The 19,161-nt window shown below is 40.6% G+C and overlaps 1 protein-coding gene across 1 annotated transcript; it reads left to right on the top strand.

Moving 5' to 3' along the window:
• Positions 1 to 1,305: 1,305 nt before the first annotated feature.
• On the top strand, positions 1,306 to 15,895 carry gata1a (GATA binding protein 1a). The gene is made up of 6 exons (XM_055917328.1): positions 1,306 to 1,485; positions 3,072 to 3,308; positions 3,458 to 3,958; positions 14,616 to 14,761; positions 14,920 to 15,045; positions 15,307 to 15,895. Exons 2-6 carry the CDS (start codon positions 3,095 to 3,097, stop codon positions 15,592 to 15,594), a joined length of 1,275 nt encoding a protein of 424 aa, XP_055773303.1. The 5' UTR covers positions 1,306 to 1,485; positions 3,072 to 3,094; the 3' UTR covers positions 15,595 to 15,895.
• The last annotated feature ends 3,266 nt before the right edge of the window (positions 15,896 to 19,161 follow it).

Below are 19,161 nucleotides of genomic sequence, written 5' to 3'. Positions count from 1 at the left end.
AGACCACCATCCCGTGAAGCACGGGTGGCAGCATCATGTTGTGGGGGTGCTTTGCTGCAGGAGGGACTGGTGTACTTCACAAAATAGATGGCATCATGAGGATGAGAAATTATGTGGATATATTGAAGCAACATCTCAAGACATCAGTCAGGAAGTTAAAGCTTGGTCGAAATGGGTCTTCCAAATGGACAATGACCCCAAGCATACTTCCAAAGTTGTGGCAAAATGGCCTAAGGACAACAAAGTCAAGGTATTGGAGTGGCCATCACAAAGCCCTGACCTCAATTCCTGTAGAACATTTGCGGGTAGAACTGAAAAAGTGTGTGCGAGCAAGGAGGCCTACAAACCTGACTCAGTTACACCAGCTCTGTCAGGAGGAATGGCCACAATTCACCCAACTTATTGTGGGAAGCTTGTGGAAGGCTACCCGAAACATTTGACCCAAGTGAAGCAATTTAAAGGCAATCCTACCAAATACTAATTGAGTGTATGTAAACTTCTGACCCACTGGGAATGTGATGAAAGAAATAAAAGTTCAAATAAATCATTCTCTCTACTATTATTCTGACATTTCACATTCTTAAAATAAAGTGGTGATCCTAACTGACCCAAGACAGGGAATTTTTACTATGATTAAATGTCAGGAATTGTGAAAAACTGAGTTTAGATGTCTTTGGCTAAGGTGTATGTAAACTTCTGACTTCAACTGTAGCCAGCAAACTCAACCCCACGATTTAAGATAGAGTTGAGCGGCGACTAGTGTGGGCGGACTGGAGCTCCGACCAAACATAAAATGAAAATGTTATAAAAAAATGACAGATTTCAGCACCCAAAGAACAGCATACATTTACAGTCTATTGTTGGGGTGCTGAAATATGTCGTTTTTGATAAAAACGTAATTTTATGTGACGTTGGAGCTCCAGTCCCCCCACACTAGTTGCAGTTCAAATCTATTGTAAATCGTGGAGCTGAGTTTAGTTGGCTAGTCCAGATATTACTGACACAAGCCACATTAATACCCGTCAACTCCCCTTTTTTATACAAGAATACCATGACATAAATGGAATCATATAGAAAATATTCAAAACTGTTCATGTTAACCATTCCTATCAATAACATAGAAGTAAATAATGATCATAATAAGGAGTTTCTGGGTATTGATACATTTGCTGACAATTTCTAGTTGGGACCGACTATAGTGAGTCTACCCTAACAGACAAATTAGATCTCTTAGTATAGCAGGACAAGGAGGTGTGTCTTTCAAAAAGGTTCTCCCCAACCCCTCCCATCGCTCCCTTTCTAACCTTAATCTCAGTCATTTTCGAGGGGTTCTAGAACTCAGTTAGTCTTCTGGAGATTTTCCCACACATACACAGATACAAACCTCAGGCTGTATGATCTCTTAATCTCTCACCTAGCTGGGTATCCTTCTACTGCGGCCGTACTTTACTCACCTTTGACATCTACTCCTCACAGGGACCTCAGGTAGGTACAGCTTTTCTGTCACATTACAGTGCCACTGTACACACTATCAGCCTGTGAGTGACAGTGGAAGTGTAATGGTGTGAAACTGGAACCTGTGGAAGTTAGCATTCTGTATTACTCCAGATCATTCGTTGATTGATTGGCTGCAACACCATGGGAGATAAAAGTGATAAGTGGCAATGGCTTCTTTAGATAAAGTTCTTAAACTTTTTCATCATGTTACATTTTGGTAACCCTAGCTACAACTGTAACACTACAGTTACAGTAAAGGAGGGCATTGTTGAATTATTTGAATTGTTTGAATTGAATTATTCAATATTGAATTATTTATATCCAGTACACTTATCAACATGGGTCTTAAATGCTCATCATGTCTTTATTTTTAGTATGTTACTTCTCTTCATCTAGTTGGATTAATAATTTGAGTTGAATCTTAATTTAACATAAAGCATTTTCATTAACATTTGAATTGTAAATATTTCACTTTACAATTTTGACATCTAGGTATTTTTGCCATAACGGCTGGTATACAATGAGAGTAAAACTCTCCTATACCATTGGAAATTTACAGTGTCATTTCACTATTTTCCTATTGTGATTATTTGGGCAAATTGTTTTGTTGTTGTTATTGCAGTGATAGCATTGATATATTATGCACAATTTTTTTATTAAGAGAAGTTCCATAACAGTGGTTTTCTATGGTCCACTTGCTGTTAGTCAGCAGTAATTGTGTTACAATAGATTTCTACTAATCAGATGGGATTAGTTGATTCCGTCATATCACTGGTGCTAGGTATATTAAGTAGGACAATAATGTACTCTATCTGATTTTCTCAGACTCCATCAGACCCTATTAGGCTCCTCTTTTCCCTTATCACAAGTGAATAAAGATATGGTGCAACATTGTGTCTACTACTAACTACTGTACACCCTGTACTGTCTGTTACAGAGCAGACCATACTTCCGTTGTTTGCAGAGATTAATTATACCATCAATTCCATTGAATGTGATAAACTCACTTTATATTATGCAAAATTGGCACTGAACTATATCAAATTATCTAAGCACCAGCACCATGTAAGTGCTGAACATCTATAAACAGATTATTTCCATTGAATGAACTGTTTTCAATTTCATTATTACAATTTTTATAATTTTTTTCCTTAGAAGAACTCAATGTTTTAGCCCAGGGATGTTTCTCTCATATTCTGTTTTTATAAAACGCATAATATGAATTCCTATAAAGGTCATTTGTTGTAGTCAGCAAACGTTTGTTCACTGTTTGTAATTACAGATAGGTTTATTAATTATTAGGGTCTACTTTCAGCCACAGGCAAATGAGGATTCTTGAAAGGGAAGTTAGAAAATAACTGCTGCTGTCGAGGGACCATCATGTCTTGAAGTTACATGGGTTTCTTTAAAATGGCATCCACACAAACAACATTATTGAATGTAAATCACATCGGCCTACTGAGATGCTGGTCCTGTCTGGTTGTTTCTATAGGTCAAATCAGGTCCCAACTAGATCTATTCCCTGGGACTCCCTAAGAATGGCAGATTTCTCCAAATCCTTTCTGTTTTTTCAGAGTCATTGGTTATCTCTGTAAACATGGATGATTCCACTGAACAGTCTCACTGGGTGTCTCCGGCTCTGCTCAGCTCTGATCCCCTGGCCAGCTTCTCCTCAGAGCCTGGCTTACTACCTCCAGGAGAGGAGGGAGAGCCCTTCTTCTCCAACCATGAGACTGATTTCACCAGCCTGCCCTCCTACTTCTCCAACCCCAGCCACAGCAGGGCTCCATCAGCCTACAGACACAGCTCAGGTCAGCAGTGTGGAACCTAACATAACTTTAAAACGTTTATGTTGACCTTTCAGAGTTTAAATTAACATTGAATATAAAAGTATTTGAAAAATGTGTAATGAGGGACTCCCCTGACAACTATGCCCGTCTATTGTATCTCTCTTGTACAGTCCGCCAAGTGTACTCCTCGCCCTCTCTCCCAAGCAACCTCCAATGGCTAGAAGGGCCTGGAAGCCACTCTCTGAGCTCTCCTTACAACCCATCAACCTCTACTTGGACCAGCAACCCTTTCACCAAGACTCCACTGCACCCACACACCCCAACCTCCCTTTATGCCTCCAGTGCCACATCCTCGTTTTCCTGCAGAAATGGGTACTCCTCTCCAGGCAGGGATGGCAAGGAAAGTCCCAGGCTTCAGGAGGCCTTGAAGGCCGAGCGCTTGAGTCCTTTAGGGGGAGGTGGTGGAAGCAGTTTTCTGAATCTGACTTCAGCTGCTGGGGGTGTTTACACACCATCTCCCCACTCCCACTCGCAGATGCTGGGCCCCTACAGCTCGTACATAACCTCTCCACAGGACTACAGCACAGCAGGCCTCTACTCTCCAGGGGCATGGATTAACCCCTCCTCCTACTCCCCCAAACTACGTAATAAGATGAGGCTGTCCCCACCAGGTGAGCAAAATAGGACTCCAGAATTGCCTGATTTTTGGGGGGTTCAGTAGAGATTACTTAATTACATACATCTTTATGTGCACTAACTAATATTGTAGGCTAATTATTTGGGGTTCAATACCTGAGGAAGTGGAAACTCAAAACACATTAACTACATCGCTAACTCTAAATATAATACCCACTGCTAGTAGCCATGTATTCATCCAACAGTAAATGTAATGTCTTAAAAAAACATTGCAGTTGTAGGCTACCATCTACAGTAGGGCTGTGGCGGTCATTACATTTTGTCAGCTGGTGACTGTCAAGAAAATAACTGCCAGTTTCATGGTAATTGACAGTTAATTAACATAAACACGTTTAGCATCTCCTGGCTTCCATGTACAGCCTACAATTCACTGATGCAGACATTTGGAACATCTACATTTAAAAAAGTCTAATAAATCAATTTAATATAGCCTACACCATCACATTGAATCCATTATTTATTTTAGACAGGTTTAAAGAAACATGATATGAAGAAAATGTAGTCTATTTCAGAAAAACAGAATAGCATTCTCTGAGTTGTCTTTATGTTAGGCCCTGATATGGGTAAATTAAAAAAACAAGAAAATCATGCCATCTGGGTTGCTTAATATAAGGAATTTGAAATGATTTATTTACATTTACATTTAAGTCATTTAGCAGACGCTCTTATCCAGAGCGACTTACAAATTGGTGCATTCACCTTATGACATCCATTTATACTTTTACTTTTGATACTTAAGTATATTTAAATTCAAATACTTTTAGAATTTTACTGAAGTAGTATTTTACTGGGTGGCTTTCACTTTTACTTGAGTCATTTTCCTTTAATGTATCTTTACTTTTACTCAAGTATGACAAGTGGGTACTTTTTCCACCATTGGCTATATGTTTTGATTTTTAATACATTCTAAGGCTGCATGATGCGACTCTAATGATGATTTGAAAAAGGTTGCATGAAAGGCATGAGCTTTTCTTTGTTTTTTTTTGCAGGCTGCACATATTTCATCAGTCACTCAATTACAATTTGACAAGCACTTGATAGTATTCTCACCAGGCCTCGAATTTCCCATGGCCTCCCCCTTGTGTGGCCGTAATGCCCCTAAACAATCCATGCCTTTTGCGGCCAAAGTGGCCGTTGTGCCATTGGGCTGAATATAATACACTCAACAAAAGTAGAAACACAACATGTAAGGTGTTGGTTCCATGTTTCATGAGTTGAAATAAAACATCCCAGAAATGTTCCATGCGGACAAAAAGCTTATATCTCTCATAGTTTGTACACAAATTTGTTTTCATCCCTGTTAGTGGGCATTTCTCCTTTACCAAGATAATCCATTCACTTAACGGGTGTGGCATATCAAGAAGCTGATTAAACAGTATGATCATTACATGGGTGCACCTTGTGCTGGGGACAATAAAAGCAAACGTGAAAATGTGCAGTTTTGTTACACAACACAATGCCACAGATGTCTCAAGTTTTGAGAGAGCGTGAAATTGGCATACTGACTGCAGGAATGTGCACATGAGCTGTTTCCAGTTAATTTCTCTACCATAAGCCGCCTCTAACATTGTTTTAGAAAATTTGACAGACGTCCAACCGGCCTCACAACCGCAGAGCCACGTGTAACCACGCCAGCCCAGGACCTCCACATTTGGATTCTTCACCTACGGGATCATCTGAGACCAGCCACCAGGACATCTGACTAAACTGTGGGTTTGCATAAGTGAAGAATTTCTGCAGAAACCATCTCATCTTCATGCTTGTCGTCTTCACCAGGGTCTTGACACAACTGCAGTTTGGTGTTGTAACTGACTTTAGTGGACAAATGCTCACCTTCGATGGCCATGGGCACACTGGAGAAGTGTGTTCTTCATGGATGAATCCCAGTTTCACTGTATTGGACAGATGGCAGACGTTGTGTGGAACAGCGGTTTGCTGATGTCAATGTTGTGAACAGAGTGCCCCATGGTGGCGGTGGGGTTATGGTATGGGCCTGGAATAAGCTACGAACAATGAACACAATTGCATTTTATCAATAGCAATTTGAATGCACAGAGATACCATGGCGAGATCATGCGGCCCATTGTCGTGCCATTCATTTGGTGCCATCGCCTCATGTTTTAGCATAATAATGGACGGCCCCATGTTACAAGGATCTGTACACAATTCCTGTAAGCTGATAATTTCCCAGTTCTTCCATGGTCTGCACACGCACCAGACATGTCACCCATTGAGCATGTTTGGGATGCTCTGGATCGACGTGTATGACAGTGTGATCCAGTTCCCACCAATATCAAGCAACTTCGCACAGCCATTGAAGAGGAACTGGGACAACATTCCACAGGCCACAATTAACAGCCTGATCAACTTTTTGCGAAGGAGGCAAATGGTGGTCACGCCAGATACTGACTGGTTTTCTGATCCACGACCCTACCATTTTTTAAGGCATCTGTGACCAGCAGATGGATATTTGTATTTCCAGTCATGTGAAATCCATAGACTAGGGCCTAATGAATGTATTTATATTGACTGATTTCCTTATATGAACTGTAACTCTGTAAAATCTTTGAAATAGTCGCTTGTTGCGTTTATATTTTTGTTCAGTGTAATTATAATTCCCTTCTCCCGGCTGCTGTGCTCCAAAGCACTCTCACTCACATGGCTTTCTCAGATATCTTAATTCTTATTAGCTAATGCCCGTCACGTGATCAGGTCCTTGTCACAGCTAAGCAGTAGGCTACAAGTGAAGACAGGCACATCGGGGATGCAATTGCACGTGTCACTCTTATCAAATTCCGAGGCGCATATTGAAGATGTTAGAAGAACTGTCCAAATTTAGCCTACTTTTCGTCAGCCAATAAGATGAGCAGGCAAAAGCATTAGCCTATGTCAATCTACTATCCCCCATCGTACAGAAGTTGACCTATTCTATTGGACAACTTGTTCTTCTGTGCAATAAATAAATATTCCAAACATACTCTGGGACAGTTGTGGGATGCAATAGATCCCAAATTAATACAACCACTCGCATCAAATTTTTTTTTTAAGAAATGAGGGTGATGCAACAGATCAGAACATTTTGCTTAAAATGTTGATAAACTATTAGACTATTTCTTCATATTATAAGTGTAGCAATGCGCACACGGCAGTAGGCTATAATTGCGATTTTTCCAAAATGCAATCAATTAGCGGAAAACACTGTTCTCAAAAATGACCGCAAATGCGATTATGCATGTAATGCTCTATTATAAAGGTGCATTTTTATGGTGAAATGATTTTCCCCGAATTTGAAACTCGTGCTGCCTATGTAATTCTGTTAGGCTCTATACCCGTTGTAAGGCAGAATAATGTGCTTAATTTTAAGAAGTTATTTGGCCACTTTAGTTGTGATACAAACATTATCAAAACATATAGGCCTATGGGCTAGGCTGAATGAGGTGTGCGACTATGATTTGAGAAAGTCGCAAAATATGTGTGAAATTAGGTTGGATTTAGAATGGACCATTAACATGTCTGTCTCGGACAGAGCATGAGGGGAAAAAAGACATGTCATCTATGCACCTAAATAAAGAATGGAGGACGCTTTTCCCTTTGTTCATTTTCATGCCAGACTGGAAGGCTATACTCCTATTGTAAAGTGAAGCATTGTGCTTAATATTAGGAAAGTTGATAAATAAATAAAGTAGGCCTAGTGTTTAGAAAGCTGTTGGGATCCTCTTTTTAATAGAGGCCATCAAAACTCTGTTTTCTAAGCAAATGCATTAGCCTATAGAAATATTGTGCAACATGAGCTCATGGGCTCTCATGAAGTGTTTGATTTTATTTTCGTAAACATTTGCATTGATGTCAGAGTGACTAGAGGGACGATAGAGTCCTGAGTACTTGACAGTTGTCAAGTTTGGTAGGCTACTAATGACCATCAGCAGCATCAGAGCTTGGAGAAGCCAAGTTACCATGACTAAATGGTCATGTGGAATTTTATTGTGAATTTGATTGTGTGGTGGTAATATGGTCACCTTAACAGCCCGACAGTATTAACAATGAGACTTATAGGCCTATGCCCTCAACAACAAGTGCATTTCGCTCAAGTTCTACTCAATACCTCAAAGCCATACCAAATCGTAGCTATTGAGCTGAATATTCAGAGTTGAGAAATAACAATTATAACTACAGAAAGCTGAGACCCTCCTCTCTTTGACAGTGACAAGGGAACAAAGCTTCCAAAGCTGTGTTTTAACCACAATTGCATTTTGAAATGTTCAGTGGCGTAGAGTACTTAAATAAAAAATACTTTAAAGTACTACTTAAGTACTTTACTATTTATATTTTGGCTACTTTTACTTTTACTTCACTACATTCTTTATTAAACAGCATGATCATTACACAGATGCACCTTGTGCTGGGTACAATAAAAGGCCACTCTAAAATGTGCAAGTTTGTCACACAACACAACGCCACAGATGTCTCAAGGTTTTAGGGAGCATGCGATTGGCATGCGATTTTCTACCATAAACCGCCTCCAACGTCGCTTTAGAGAATTTGGCAGTACGTCCAACCGACCTCACAACCGAGACCATGTGTAACCACGCCAGCCCAGGACCTCCACATCCGGCTTCTTCACCTACAGGATAGTCTAAGACCAGCCACCCGGACAGCTGTTGAAACTGAGGAGTATTTATTTTTTATTTAAATTTGTAAAAATGTTTACCCCCTTTTTCTCCCCAATTTCATGGTATCCAATTAGTAGCTACAGTCTTGTCTCATCGCTGCAACTCCCGTATGGAGAGGCGAAGATCAAGAGCCATGCATCCTCCGAAACACAACCCAACCAAGCCGCACTGCTTCTTGACACAATGCCCACTTAATCTGGAAGCCAGCCGCACCAATGTGCCGGTTGCGATAGAGCCTGGACTCAAACCAATCATCTTTAGTGGCACAGCTAGCACTGCGATGCAGTGCCTTAGACCCCTGCCCCACTCAGGAGGCCTGAGGAGTATTTCTGTATAAAATGAAGCCCTTTTGTAAGGAAAAACTCATTCTGATTGGCTGGGCCTGGCTCCCTAGTGGGTGGGCCTGGTTCGCAAGTGGATGGGCCTATGCCCTCCCATGGCTAGCCATGGCTGCACCCCTGCTCAGTCAAGTGAAATCCATGAATTAGGGCCTAATGAATTTATTTCAATTGACTGATTTCCTTATATGAACTGTAACTCAGTAAAATTGTTGAAACTGTTCCATGTTGCGTTTATGATCACTCGGCTACACATGCCTGTCCGTAATGTCAGTATGCCTTGTCTACTGCTGTTTCGGTTAGTTATTATTGTTTTATTTCACTGTAGATCCCCCAGCCCAGCCCAACATATCTTAGATAGCTCTTTTGTCCACCCCCCACACATTCTGAGACCTCACCTGGCTTAACTTGTGCCTCCAGAGACACAACCTCTCTCATCGTCACTCAGTGCCTAGGTTAACCTCCACTGTATTCACATCCTACCATACCCTTGTCTGTACAATATGCACTGAATCTATTCTACCACGCTCAGAAATCTGCTCCTTTAATTCTCTGTTCCCAACGCACTAGATTACCAGATCTTATAGCCTTTAGCCATACCCTTATCCTACTTCTCCTCTGTTCCTCTGGTGATGTAGAGGTTAACTCAGGCCCTGTAGACCCCAGCAACACATCTATTTCCCAGGCACTCTCATTTGTTGACTTCTGTAACTGTAAAAGACTTGGTTTCATGCATGTTAACATCAGAAGCCTCCTCCCTAAATTTGTTTAATTCACTGCTTTAGCACACTCAGCCAACCCAGATGTCCTAGCCGTGTCTGAAGGCCACCAAAAATTCAGAAAATTCCATCCCCAACTACAACATAATCTGACAAGATAAAACTGCCAAAGGGGGCGAAGTTTCAATCTACTGCAGAGATAACTTGCAGAGTTCTGTCATACTATCCAGGTCTGTGCCCAAACAATTCAAGGTTCTACTTTTTAAAATCCACCTTTCCAATTTGAGGTTCTACTTTTAAAAATCCACCTTTCCAGAAATAAATCTCTCACCGTTGCCGCTTGTTATAGACCCCCCTCAACCCCCAGCTGTGCCTTGTACACCATATGTGAATTGATTGCCCCCCATCTATCTTCAGAGTTCGTACTGTTGGTTGACCTAAACTGGGATATGCTTAACACCCTGGCCGTCGTACAATCTAAACTAGATGCCCTCAATCTCACACAAATGATCAAGGAACCTACCAGGTACAACCCTAAATCCATAACCATGGGCACCCTCACAGATATCATCCTGACCAACTTGCCCTCTAAATTCACCTCTGCTGTCTTCAACCAGGATCTTAGCGATCACTGCCTCATTGCCTGCGTCCGTAATGGGTCCGCGGTCAAACGACCACCCCTCATCACGTCAAATGCTTCCTAAAACATTTCAGTGAGCAGGCAATTTTTAATCGACCTGGCCCGGGTATCCTGGAAGGATATTGACCTCATCCCATCAGTAGAGGATGCCTGGTTGTTCTTTAAAAGTGCTTTCCTCACCATCTTAAATAAGCATGCCCCGTTCAAAAAATGTAGAACTAAGAACAGATATAGCCCTTGGTTCACCCCAGACTTGACTGCCCTTGACCAGCACAAAAACATCCTGTGGCGTTCTGCATTAGCATCGAATATCCCCCGCGATATCCAACTTTTCAGGTGACGTCAGGAACCAATATACACAGTCAGTTAGGAAAGCTAAGGCTAGCTTTGCATCCTGTAGCAATAATTCCAAAAAGTTTTGGGACACTGTAAAGTCCATGGAGAAGAAGAGCACCTCCTCCCAGCTGCCCACTGCACTGAGGATAGGAAACACTGTCACCACCGATAAATCTACGATAATCGATCATTTCAAACACATCACGGACCATTTCGAACCCCCCCGTACCTTCTCCACTATGCAATCTGGTTTCTGAGCTGGTCATGGGTCCACCTCAGCCACGCTCAAGGTCCTAAACGATATCATAAACGCTGTCGATAAAAGACAGTACTGTACTGTGCAGCCGTCTTCATCGACCTGGCCAAGGCTTTCGACTCTGTCAATCACTACATTCTTATCGGCAGACTCAATAGCCTTGGTTTCTCAAATGACTGCCTCGCCTGGTTCACCAACTACTTCTCAAATAGACCTCTGGCAGTCTCTATGGGGTGCCACAGGGTTCAATCCTCAGGCCACCTCTTTCTATCTGTATATATCAATGATGTCGCTCTTGCTGCTGGGGATTCTCTGATCCACCTCTAAGCAGATGACACCATTCTCTATACATCTGGCCCTTCTTTGGACACTGTGCTAACAAACCTCCAAACGAGCTTCAATGCCATACAACACTCTTTCCGTGGCTTCCAACTGCTTTTAAATGCCAGTAAAACTAAATGCATGCTCTTCAACCGATTGCTGCCCGCAACCGCCCGCCTGACTAGCATCACTACTCTGGACGGTTCTGACTTAGAATATGTGGACAACTGCAAATACCTAGGTGTCTGGTTAGACTGTAAACTCTCCTTCCAGACTCACATTAAGCATCTCCAATCCAAAATTAAATCTAGAATCGGTTTCCTATTTCACAACAAAGCCTCCTTCACTCATGCTGCCTAACATACCCTCATAAATCTAACTATCCTACCGATCCTCAACTTCGGCGATCATTTACAAAATAGCCTCCAACACTCTACTCAGCAAATTGGATGTAGTCTATCACAGTGCCATCCGTTTTGTCACCAAAGCCCCATATACTACCCACCACTGCAACCTGTATGCTCTCGTTGGCTGGCCCTCGCTTCATATTCGGCACCAAACCCGCTGGCTCCAGGTCATCTATAAGTCTTTGCTAGGTAAAGCCCCGCCTTATCTCAGCTCACTGGTCACCATAGCAACACCCACCTGTAGCATGTGCTCCAGCAGGTATATTTCACCTGTCATCCCCAAAGCCAACACGTCCTTTGGCCTCCTTTCCTTCCAGTTCTCTGCTGCCAATGACTGTTACGAATTGCAAAAATCACTGAAACTGGAGACTTATATCTCCCTCTCTAACTTTAAGCATCAGCTGTCAGAGCAGCTTACCGATCACTGTACCTGTACACAGCCCATCAGTAAATAGCACACCCAACTAGCTCATCCCCATATTGTTATTTTTTTCATTTGTTGCTCTTTTGTACCCCAGTATCTCTACTTGCACATCATCATCTGCACATCTATCACTCTTACTACATTTGCACACACTGTACGTAGATTTTTCTATTGTGTTATTGACTGTACGTATGTTTATCCCATGTGTAACTCTGTGTTGTTGTTTTTAGTCGCACTGCTTTGCTTTATCTTGGCAAGGTCACAGTTGTAAATGAGAGCTTGTTCTCAACTGGCTTACCTGGTTAAATAAAGCTGAAATAAAAAAAATAAGAAAATAAAAAACATTCTACATTGTCACCTCAATCAAAACTTCCAGTTTTTTGGAAGGCTAAAACCATGATTTAGTCAAACAGTAAAGTGCATTATGCTCATGATTCCTGTATTTAAACTGTCTTCCCTGCCCCTGTGCCTGTGCACTCGCTGAGGCCTGCTGCTGTGATGAGTGAGCCACTCTCCTCTCCCCCACATGCGCTTGAGAGAAAAATGTGTTCTGATTGTATAACATTTCCAGTGGTGGAAAAAGTACCCAACTATCATACGTAAAGATACCTTAATAGAAAATTACTCAAGTAAAAGTAATTGTCACCCAGTAAAATTCTACTTGAGTGAAAAAAATACTTAAGTATCAACAAAAAAAAAGTATAAATCATTTCAAATTCCTTACATTAAGCAAACCAGATGGCATCTTTTTCTTGTTTTTTAATTTACGGAAAGCCACAGTCTCACTCCAACATTCAGACATATTTTACAAACGAAGCATGTGTGTTTAGTTAGTCCACCAGATCAGAGGCAGTAGGGATGACCAGGGATGTTCGGTTGATAAGTGCGTGAATTTGACTATTTTCCTAGCCATTTCAAAATGTAACGAGTACTTTTGGGTGTCAAGGAAAATGTATGGAGTAAAAATACAATATTTTCTTAACCTCTCTGGGCTAGGCGGCGGTATTTTCACGTCCGGATGAAAAGCGTGCCCAAAGTAAACTGCCTGCTACTCAGGCCTAGAAGCTATGCATATTATTAGTTGATTTGGATAGAAAACACTCTGAAAACACTGTTTGAAAAATGTCTGTGAGTATAACAGAACTGATTTGGCAGGCGAAACCCCAGGGCACAATCCATCCAGGGATTTTAGATTTTTTTATGTTAATCTGTTTTCTATTGGTTTCCTATGGCAAGCCCGTTATAATAGAAATATGCTTGCAGTTCCTATGGCTTCCACCAGATGTCAAAAGTCTTTAGAAATTGGTTGATGTTTTTCCTTTGAGTAGTGAAGAAGTAGCCCTTTCCATTCTGGGTGTATAGCCAAGTGTACTCTTTTGTTTGGGGCGTGTGACCTGAAGCTCGCTCCACTTTCATTTTATCCTCTATTGAACACAGTTTATAGCGTCTTAAATTTGATCGATTATTTACGTTTTAAAATACCTAAAGTTAGATTAGGAAAGTTGTTTGAAATGTTTGGACAAAGTTTACAGGTAACATTAGATAATGTGTATTCATGTCGGGCGAGTTGGAACCGGTGTTTTTCTGAATCAAACTCGCCAAATAAATGGGCATTTTGGAGATATAACTACGTAATTTATCGAACAAAAGGACCGTTTGTGATGTTTTTTCTGTTGGCATTTTATGGAATGCCAACAGAAGAAGATCTTCAAAGGTAAGGCATGAATTATATCGTTATTTCTGAGTTTTGTGTCGCGCCTGAACGGTTGAAATATGATTGGCATGTGTTTGTATGCGGGGTGCTGTCCTCAGATAATAGCATGGTTTGCTTTCGCCGTAAAGCCTTTTTGAAATCTGGCACGGTGGCTGGATGAACAAGAAGTTCAACTTTAATTTGGTGTATTTCACTTGTGATTGTATGAAAGTTTAATATTTCTAATAATTTAATTTGAATTTGACGCTCTGCAATTTCACCGGATGTTGTCAAATCGATCCCGCTAATGGGATTTGATCTATAATAATTAATCAGCTTCTTGATATGCCACACCTGTCAGGTGGATGGATTATCTTGGCAAAGTAGAAATGCTCACTAACAGGGATGTGAACAAATATGTGCACCAAATTTGAGAGAAATAAGCTTTTTGTGCATATGGAACATTTCTGGGGATCTTATATTTCAGCTCATGAAACATGGGACCAACACTTTACATGTTGCGTTTATGTTTTTGTCCAGTTTATATTAGTATAACAGAAATTGCGCAACATGCCCATGGTTGGCCAGCCATCTTAAGTTTTTTCATTGTTTTATTTTTATATAGTTCGAATTTTTCGTATGTGTGTGTATTAATTTCAACCAGCCCACCCAACTAAAAAATGATCCAGCCCAATAGGTATTTGCCCGAATTGCCAGATGGCCAATCCACCCATGCTTTCCTCTGAACATCCTTTGCGATTTCAGATGATTCTTTGGGAACAAATGACCAGTAGGAGACTGATGTAGTGTGTTTGTGATTTGTGGCAGACGCCAGGGAGTGCGTCAACTGTGGAGCCACTAACACCCCTCTATGGCGTCGAGATGGGACAGGACACTACCTGTGTAACGCCTGTGGGCTTTATCACAAGATGAATGGCCAAAACCGTCCCCTGATCCGGCCAAAGAAAAGACTGGTATGATATGGCACAAGGATTGGATAAGCTAATCAGTTGTAAATTCTATTGTGTTGACATGCCAACCTATTGGTTGAAAAACTCAAAGAATCCAAATGAACATTGGAACTCACCTTTCATCCACAGAATTGACGTACATTCCTCTCTCTCTGTTTCAGATTGTCAGTAAGCGGGCTGGGACACAATGTGCCAACTGTAACACCAGCACAACCACATTGTGGAGACGGAATGCCAGCGGTGAGCCTGTGTGCAATGCCTGTGGACTCTACTTCAAGCTGCACAACGTGAGTCAATGAACAAGATACACTGATACAGTATACTGACTGCTAGAGAGCTACTATTACCAGCTTCTAGCTAGCACCCCTTCACTGGTTAAAAAGACAAAACCCCACACAACTCCAAGCTACTGAACCCTAGTCATTGAACCGCAAGAGCGGTTTGTTTTAGATCTACCTCATGTAGTATAGTAGTATCAGGGTAATAACGGAGAAAGAGAATGTACTAACTTATGTATATGAAGTAAAGGCACACTTCTCTTTTCACAGGTCAACAGACCCCTTACTATGAAGAAAGACGGTATCCAAACACGAAACCGTAAAGTGTCCAACAAGAACAAGAAGGGCAAGATGAGTGCAATGTTGGAGCAATACCCTGACCTATCACAGGGTCCCACCCTCGATTACCACAGGGGCCCTTACTCCCTGGGCCCAGGGTCACTGCTATCCTACAGCCACACCCCTCACTTCCTCCCCCCACCTTCCGGCCTGCACCCGTCTGCCAACCTGTCCTACACCCAACACCCAAACACTGCCATGGTGCCCACTCTGGTGTGAAACAGACCTGGGCATATGCAGACCCATAAAGGCAGCAACATACAGAGCATACAGACACAAAGTAGCCTACTGAGGAAAAGCTTCTTTGTAACAATGGATGCCCTGTACATAAATGCATTTATACTTGCTTACCAATTTTGCGTGTGAAGTTGATCTTGTCTAAACACTGGACATAATATGGTGGCTAATTTTTTCAAGATCAAAAAATAAAAACTTTTACAGAATAATTTGACTGTATTTTGTTAAAAGGCATATTCTATGTTTATGAAAAGTAAAATAATAAAAGTAAAGTTTATACGTCCCACTGTGATCATTGATACGGCTAACACTGGTATGAGCTTGTAGCTGTATTTTGTAAATACGCACCGACTACAGTTGCCATATCCCTTTTCAAATGTTTATGATTTTAGTAGACCAATGTGAAAGGGCATTCAAATGTGAAATTGTTTTGCATTTGCTACATTTCTATATTTGTAATTTCTTAAAAGCTCCACATAAACAATAAAACATGAATGATAATATTAAGAAAACTTCTATACTATTTCTGGTTAATTTCTAAACAAATACCTGGGTTTAGGCACAAGTTGCTCGTTTTCAATGTGTAAATGGTATTTAAATTATCAGGACTGTTTCAGGTGCTGCAGTGAGTATCACTATAGTGGCATTGTACTCTCACTTGCTGAGGTATAATGGTGTCTTTGTCCAGGTTCTGTTGGGGTAAGGACTCTGACAGTGGAATTGTATTGGAGGCACCAGACATGCAAATCCTCGGTTTTCCATTAAGCTGCGGGAAAGTGACAAAACATTTAACTCAAGTGAGGAACTTGTGCCAGGTTCTAAATTTAGATTGATGTGGCATTACTTACCGTTAGGTGAACAAAAAATGACACATGCGCACACACACACACCATGGGCACACACAGTGTTCCACAAACACCTGCATGCTCATGGTGTTTCATGCATTACACAATTTCCCTGCTGTTTGCAATGGTGCGTGAACGCAAAGGTCATGTATTAACAACAAACATAATTTGCTTTGTAATAACTCAGAAACAAATATGATATGACAGTTTGATATTCTGATTAAAATCAGCTTACAGGCAGAATAAACATGTTCAAATCAATATCATGTGATAATATCTAACTGTAAATCATTCTGGATAAAAGCATCTGCTAAATTACATTTTTTTTATGTAAAATGTAGCATGGCTGAACTAGACAACATTCGGACTGCTATATGTACAGATTGGTATGGACAAGTACATCTCAATATAATATAGAAGTTGTGACCTCGAAAGTGTCTCTTTTTCTATTTCATGGTGGGGAGTGGGGTTGGGGTTATTCAGTACAGTGGCTGTCAGACTACTGATAACTTATCACTGAAGCCACACACTCTAAACCACCCACCTGCTGCCAAAAGCCAATCATACACACTCCCCTCCAGTTACTCACTAAGAGGCTCTGCAGTGCACATAGGTACTCAGCCCAATGCCCACGCATGCTTCAACAGACTTAATCTAACAATAGACAGACTATTCAATCTAAACAGACAAATCAATCTAACAATAATGATTATCACAGTAATATTAATCCAATGATAATATCAAACTAATAAATGACAGTATGACAACAGTCACTTTTTAATAAAAAACAACATTATTTGTGGTGTCAAGCTATTCATGAGGCATGACCATAAAGAAGGCTACATTTGTGAGCAGCTCTCTAAAGAGAATAATTTTGACTTCAGTATTACTGTACATTCCTGTACATAAACTTCTTTTCAAAAACACTACCACAATAATATCTTCATGAACATGTCAAGCTGTGGACATAAATCCAGACAAATAGATTCAATGGACCAGATCTAGATCTAAACAGTCATTTGCAAAGTTGTGTTTATACAACCCTTGAATCCACGGTTCACTGACATTACGGTCACAGGGAGAAAGGACTCTGCCATGATGGTCACAGGGAGAAGCAGGACCTTTATTTATGCAACATTTTGTTTCAGCCTTGTGAGCACACCACCGTTGCAAGAAGAGCCAGTGAACATGCCACCTAGACTCAAGCTTACATCCACTTTCATTACGAGAGCGGATCATAATCATCTTCAGCCTGCTTTTGAAGAATGCATATCAAAAAAGAACTTCATACAGTATGACTTCCGGGGCTCTCTGACATCCATGACACTCTGACCATAGTGTCAAGCCAATGTATAAAGGCCTTGTGAAATAAATCACTGAGAATTCAGCCATCTCTATTTCCCATAACTATCCCTCCTAATATTATATAATGTATATATACAATACATGCTCTCTATAATCATTTATTTTTTAATACACAACTCTGCTTGTTTTTCTCAAGGTTTCGGCTCTTCCTCTCAGTTTTGTGAGCTTAAAGAAAATAAGAAGATGCTGAGTTAGTGAATATGACATGAGAATATGAAGAGAGTAAGAGTTAGATTCTCCGAGAGGCTGGTGAGTTTCCATAATTTATTCAGCCTTTCCTTAATTGGCTTTATCTGCTGGTGCGGCCAGCTATGGTTTGGGGAAATGGCAAAAAATGACAGGGAGAGATTAGCAACCACAGGCCATCCGTTGGTTCCCATCTGTCTATTCCATTGACACTTTCAGTATTATTCTTTGAGAAGTCATTGCTTCATGTGTTTTGAATAATGTAGGCTCCAATGAATAGATACAATAGTATGTTATTATCAGAAATAACCTAAAAGTTTGGTATCAGCCTATGCGATAATTGTTCAGAGTAATACACCAATAAACATTGTGTAAGAAAAAACACCACTATGTGAATCTATTTCTGCTCTTGTGAAATGACTGCAGAGTTATGTTTAGTATGTGCTGTATATGTTCTGTACCTACTCTTGAATATACATTTATGTTGAAAAAGACAAAAAAGTAGGATAAGAAATAAATATACATGATTTACAACTACATGTATATATATAAATATTCAAATATTGAATTCAAAGGGATTGTTATAGCCAGGGCTAATCATGTCAGTGCACAAGCACACTGTGCTTATGTAAACATGACAAACTCTTAAGTTCTATTTTCGTTGATTTAGCATTTATATGTGCTGGAGGTAAACTATATGTGGCTCGTATTACGCCACTTCATTGGTGTTTACAATTATATACATTCAAATATTAAATTAAAAGGGATTGTGATGTCTTCTTTTAATTGTGCAAGGGTAGAAGGACTATGATTCCAAACCAAGTTGGATGTTTCACTGCCATCAGTACTGTAGACAATTTCCAAACTCTACTAGCGAGGAGCTCCAAGAGACAATGTGATATTAGCAGTATATTAGAGGTAGACTTTTCAGAGCAACACTTTCTCTGGGAAACAGGACAAGGTATTCCTGATATGTTGCACTGAGTTGAGGCTGAAAAATAGTCGCTCCAGAAACTGTATTTGTTGAGCACATGCACCCCCTAAAGGCACATTATGAGAATGCAGCATGGACAAATCTGAACTCATTACTTTCTCCATGTTCCCACTATCTGTGTTGAAATGTTGTCTGTGAATCACATAGAAAACCCCCCAC

Source organism: Salvelinus fontinalis, chromosome 3 (genome assembly GCF_029448725.1).
Source record: "Salvelinus fontinalis isolate EN_2023a chromosome 3, ASM2944872v1, whole genome shotgun sequence".
NCBI lineage: Eukaryota > Metazoa > Chordata > Actinopteri > Salmoniformes > Salmonidae > Salvelinus > Salvelinus fontinalis.
This window is presented reverse-complemented; position numbering and strand designations above follow the sequence as displayed.

Coding starts and splice junctions, on each gene's coding strand:
- gata1a (XM_055917328.1), top strand. CDS start 3,095: ATGGATGATTCCACTGAACAGTCTCACTGGGTGTCTCCGGCTCTGCTC. Junction 3,959..14,615: donor GATGAGGCTGTCCCCACCAG/GTGAGCAAAATA, acceptor GATTTGTGGCAG/ACGCCAGGGAGTGCGTCAAC. Junction 14,762..14,919: donor TCCGGCCAAAGAAAAGACTG/GTATGATATGGC, acceptor TCTCTGTTTCAG/ATTGTCAGTAAGCGGGCTGG.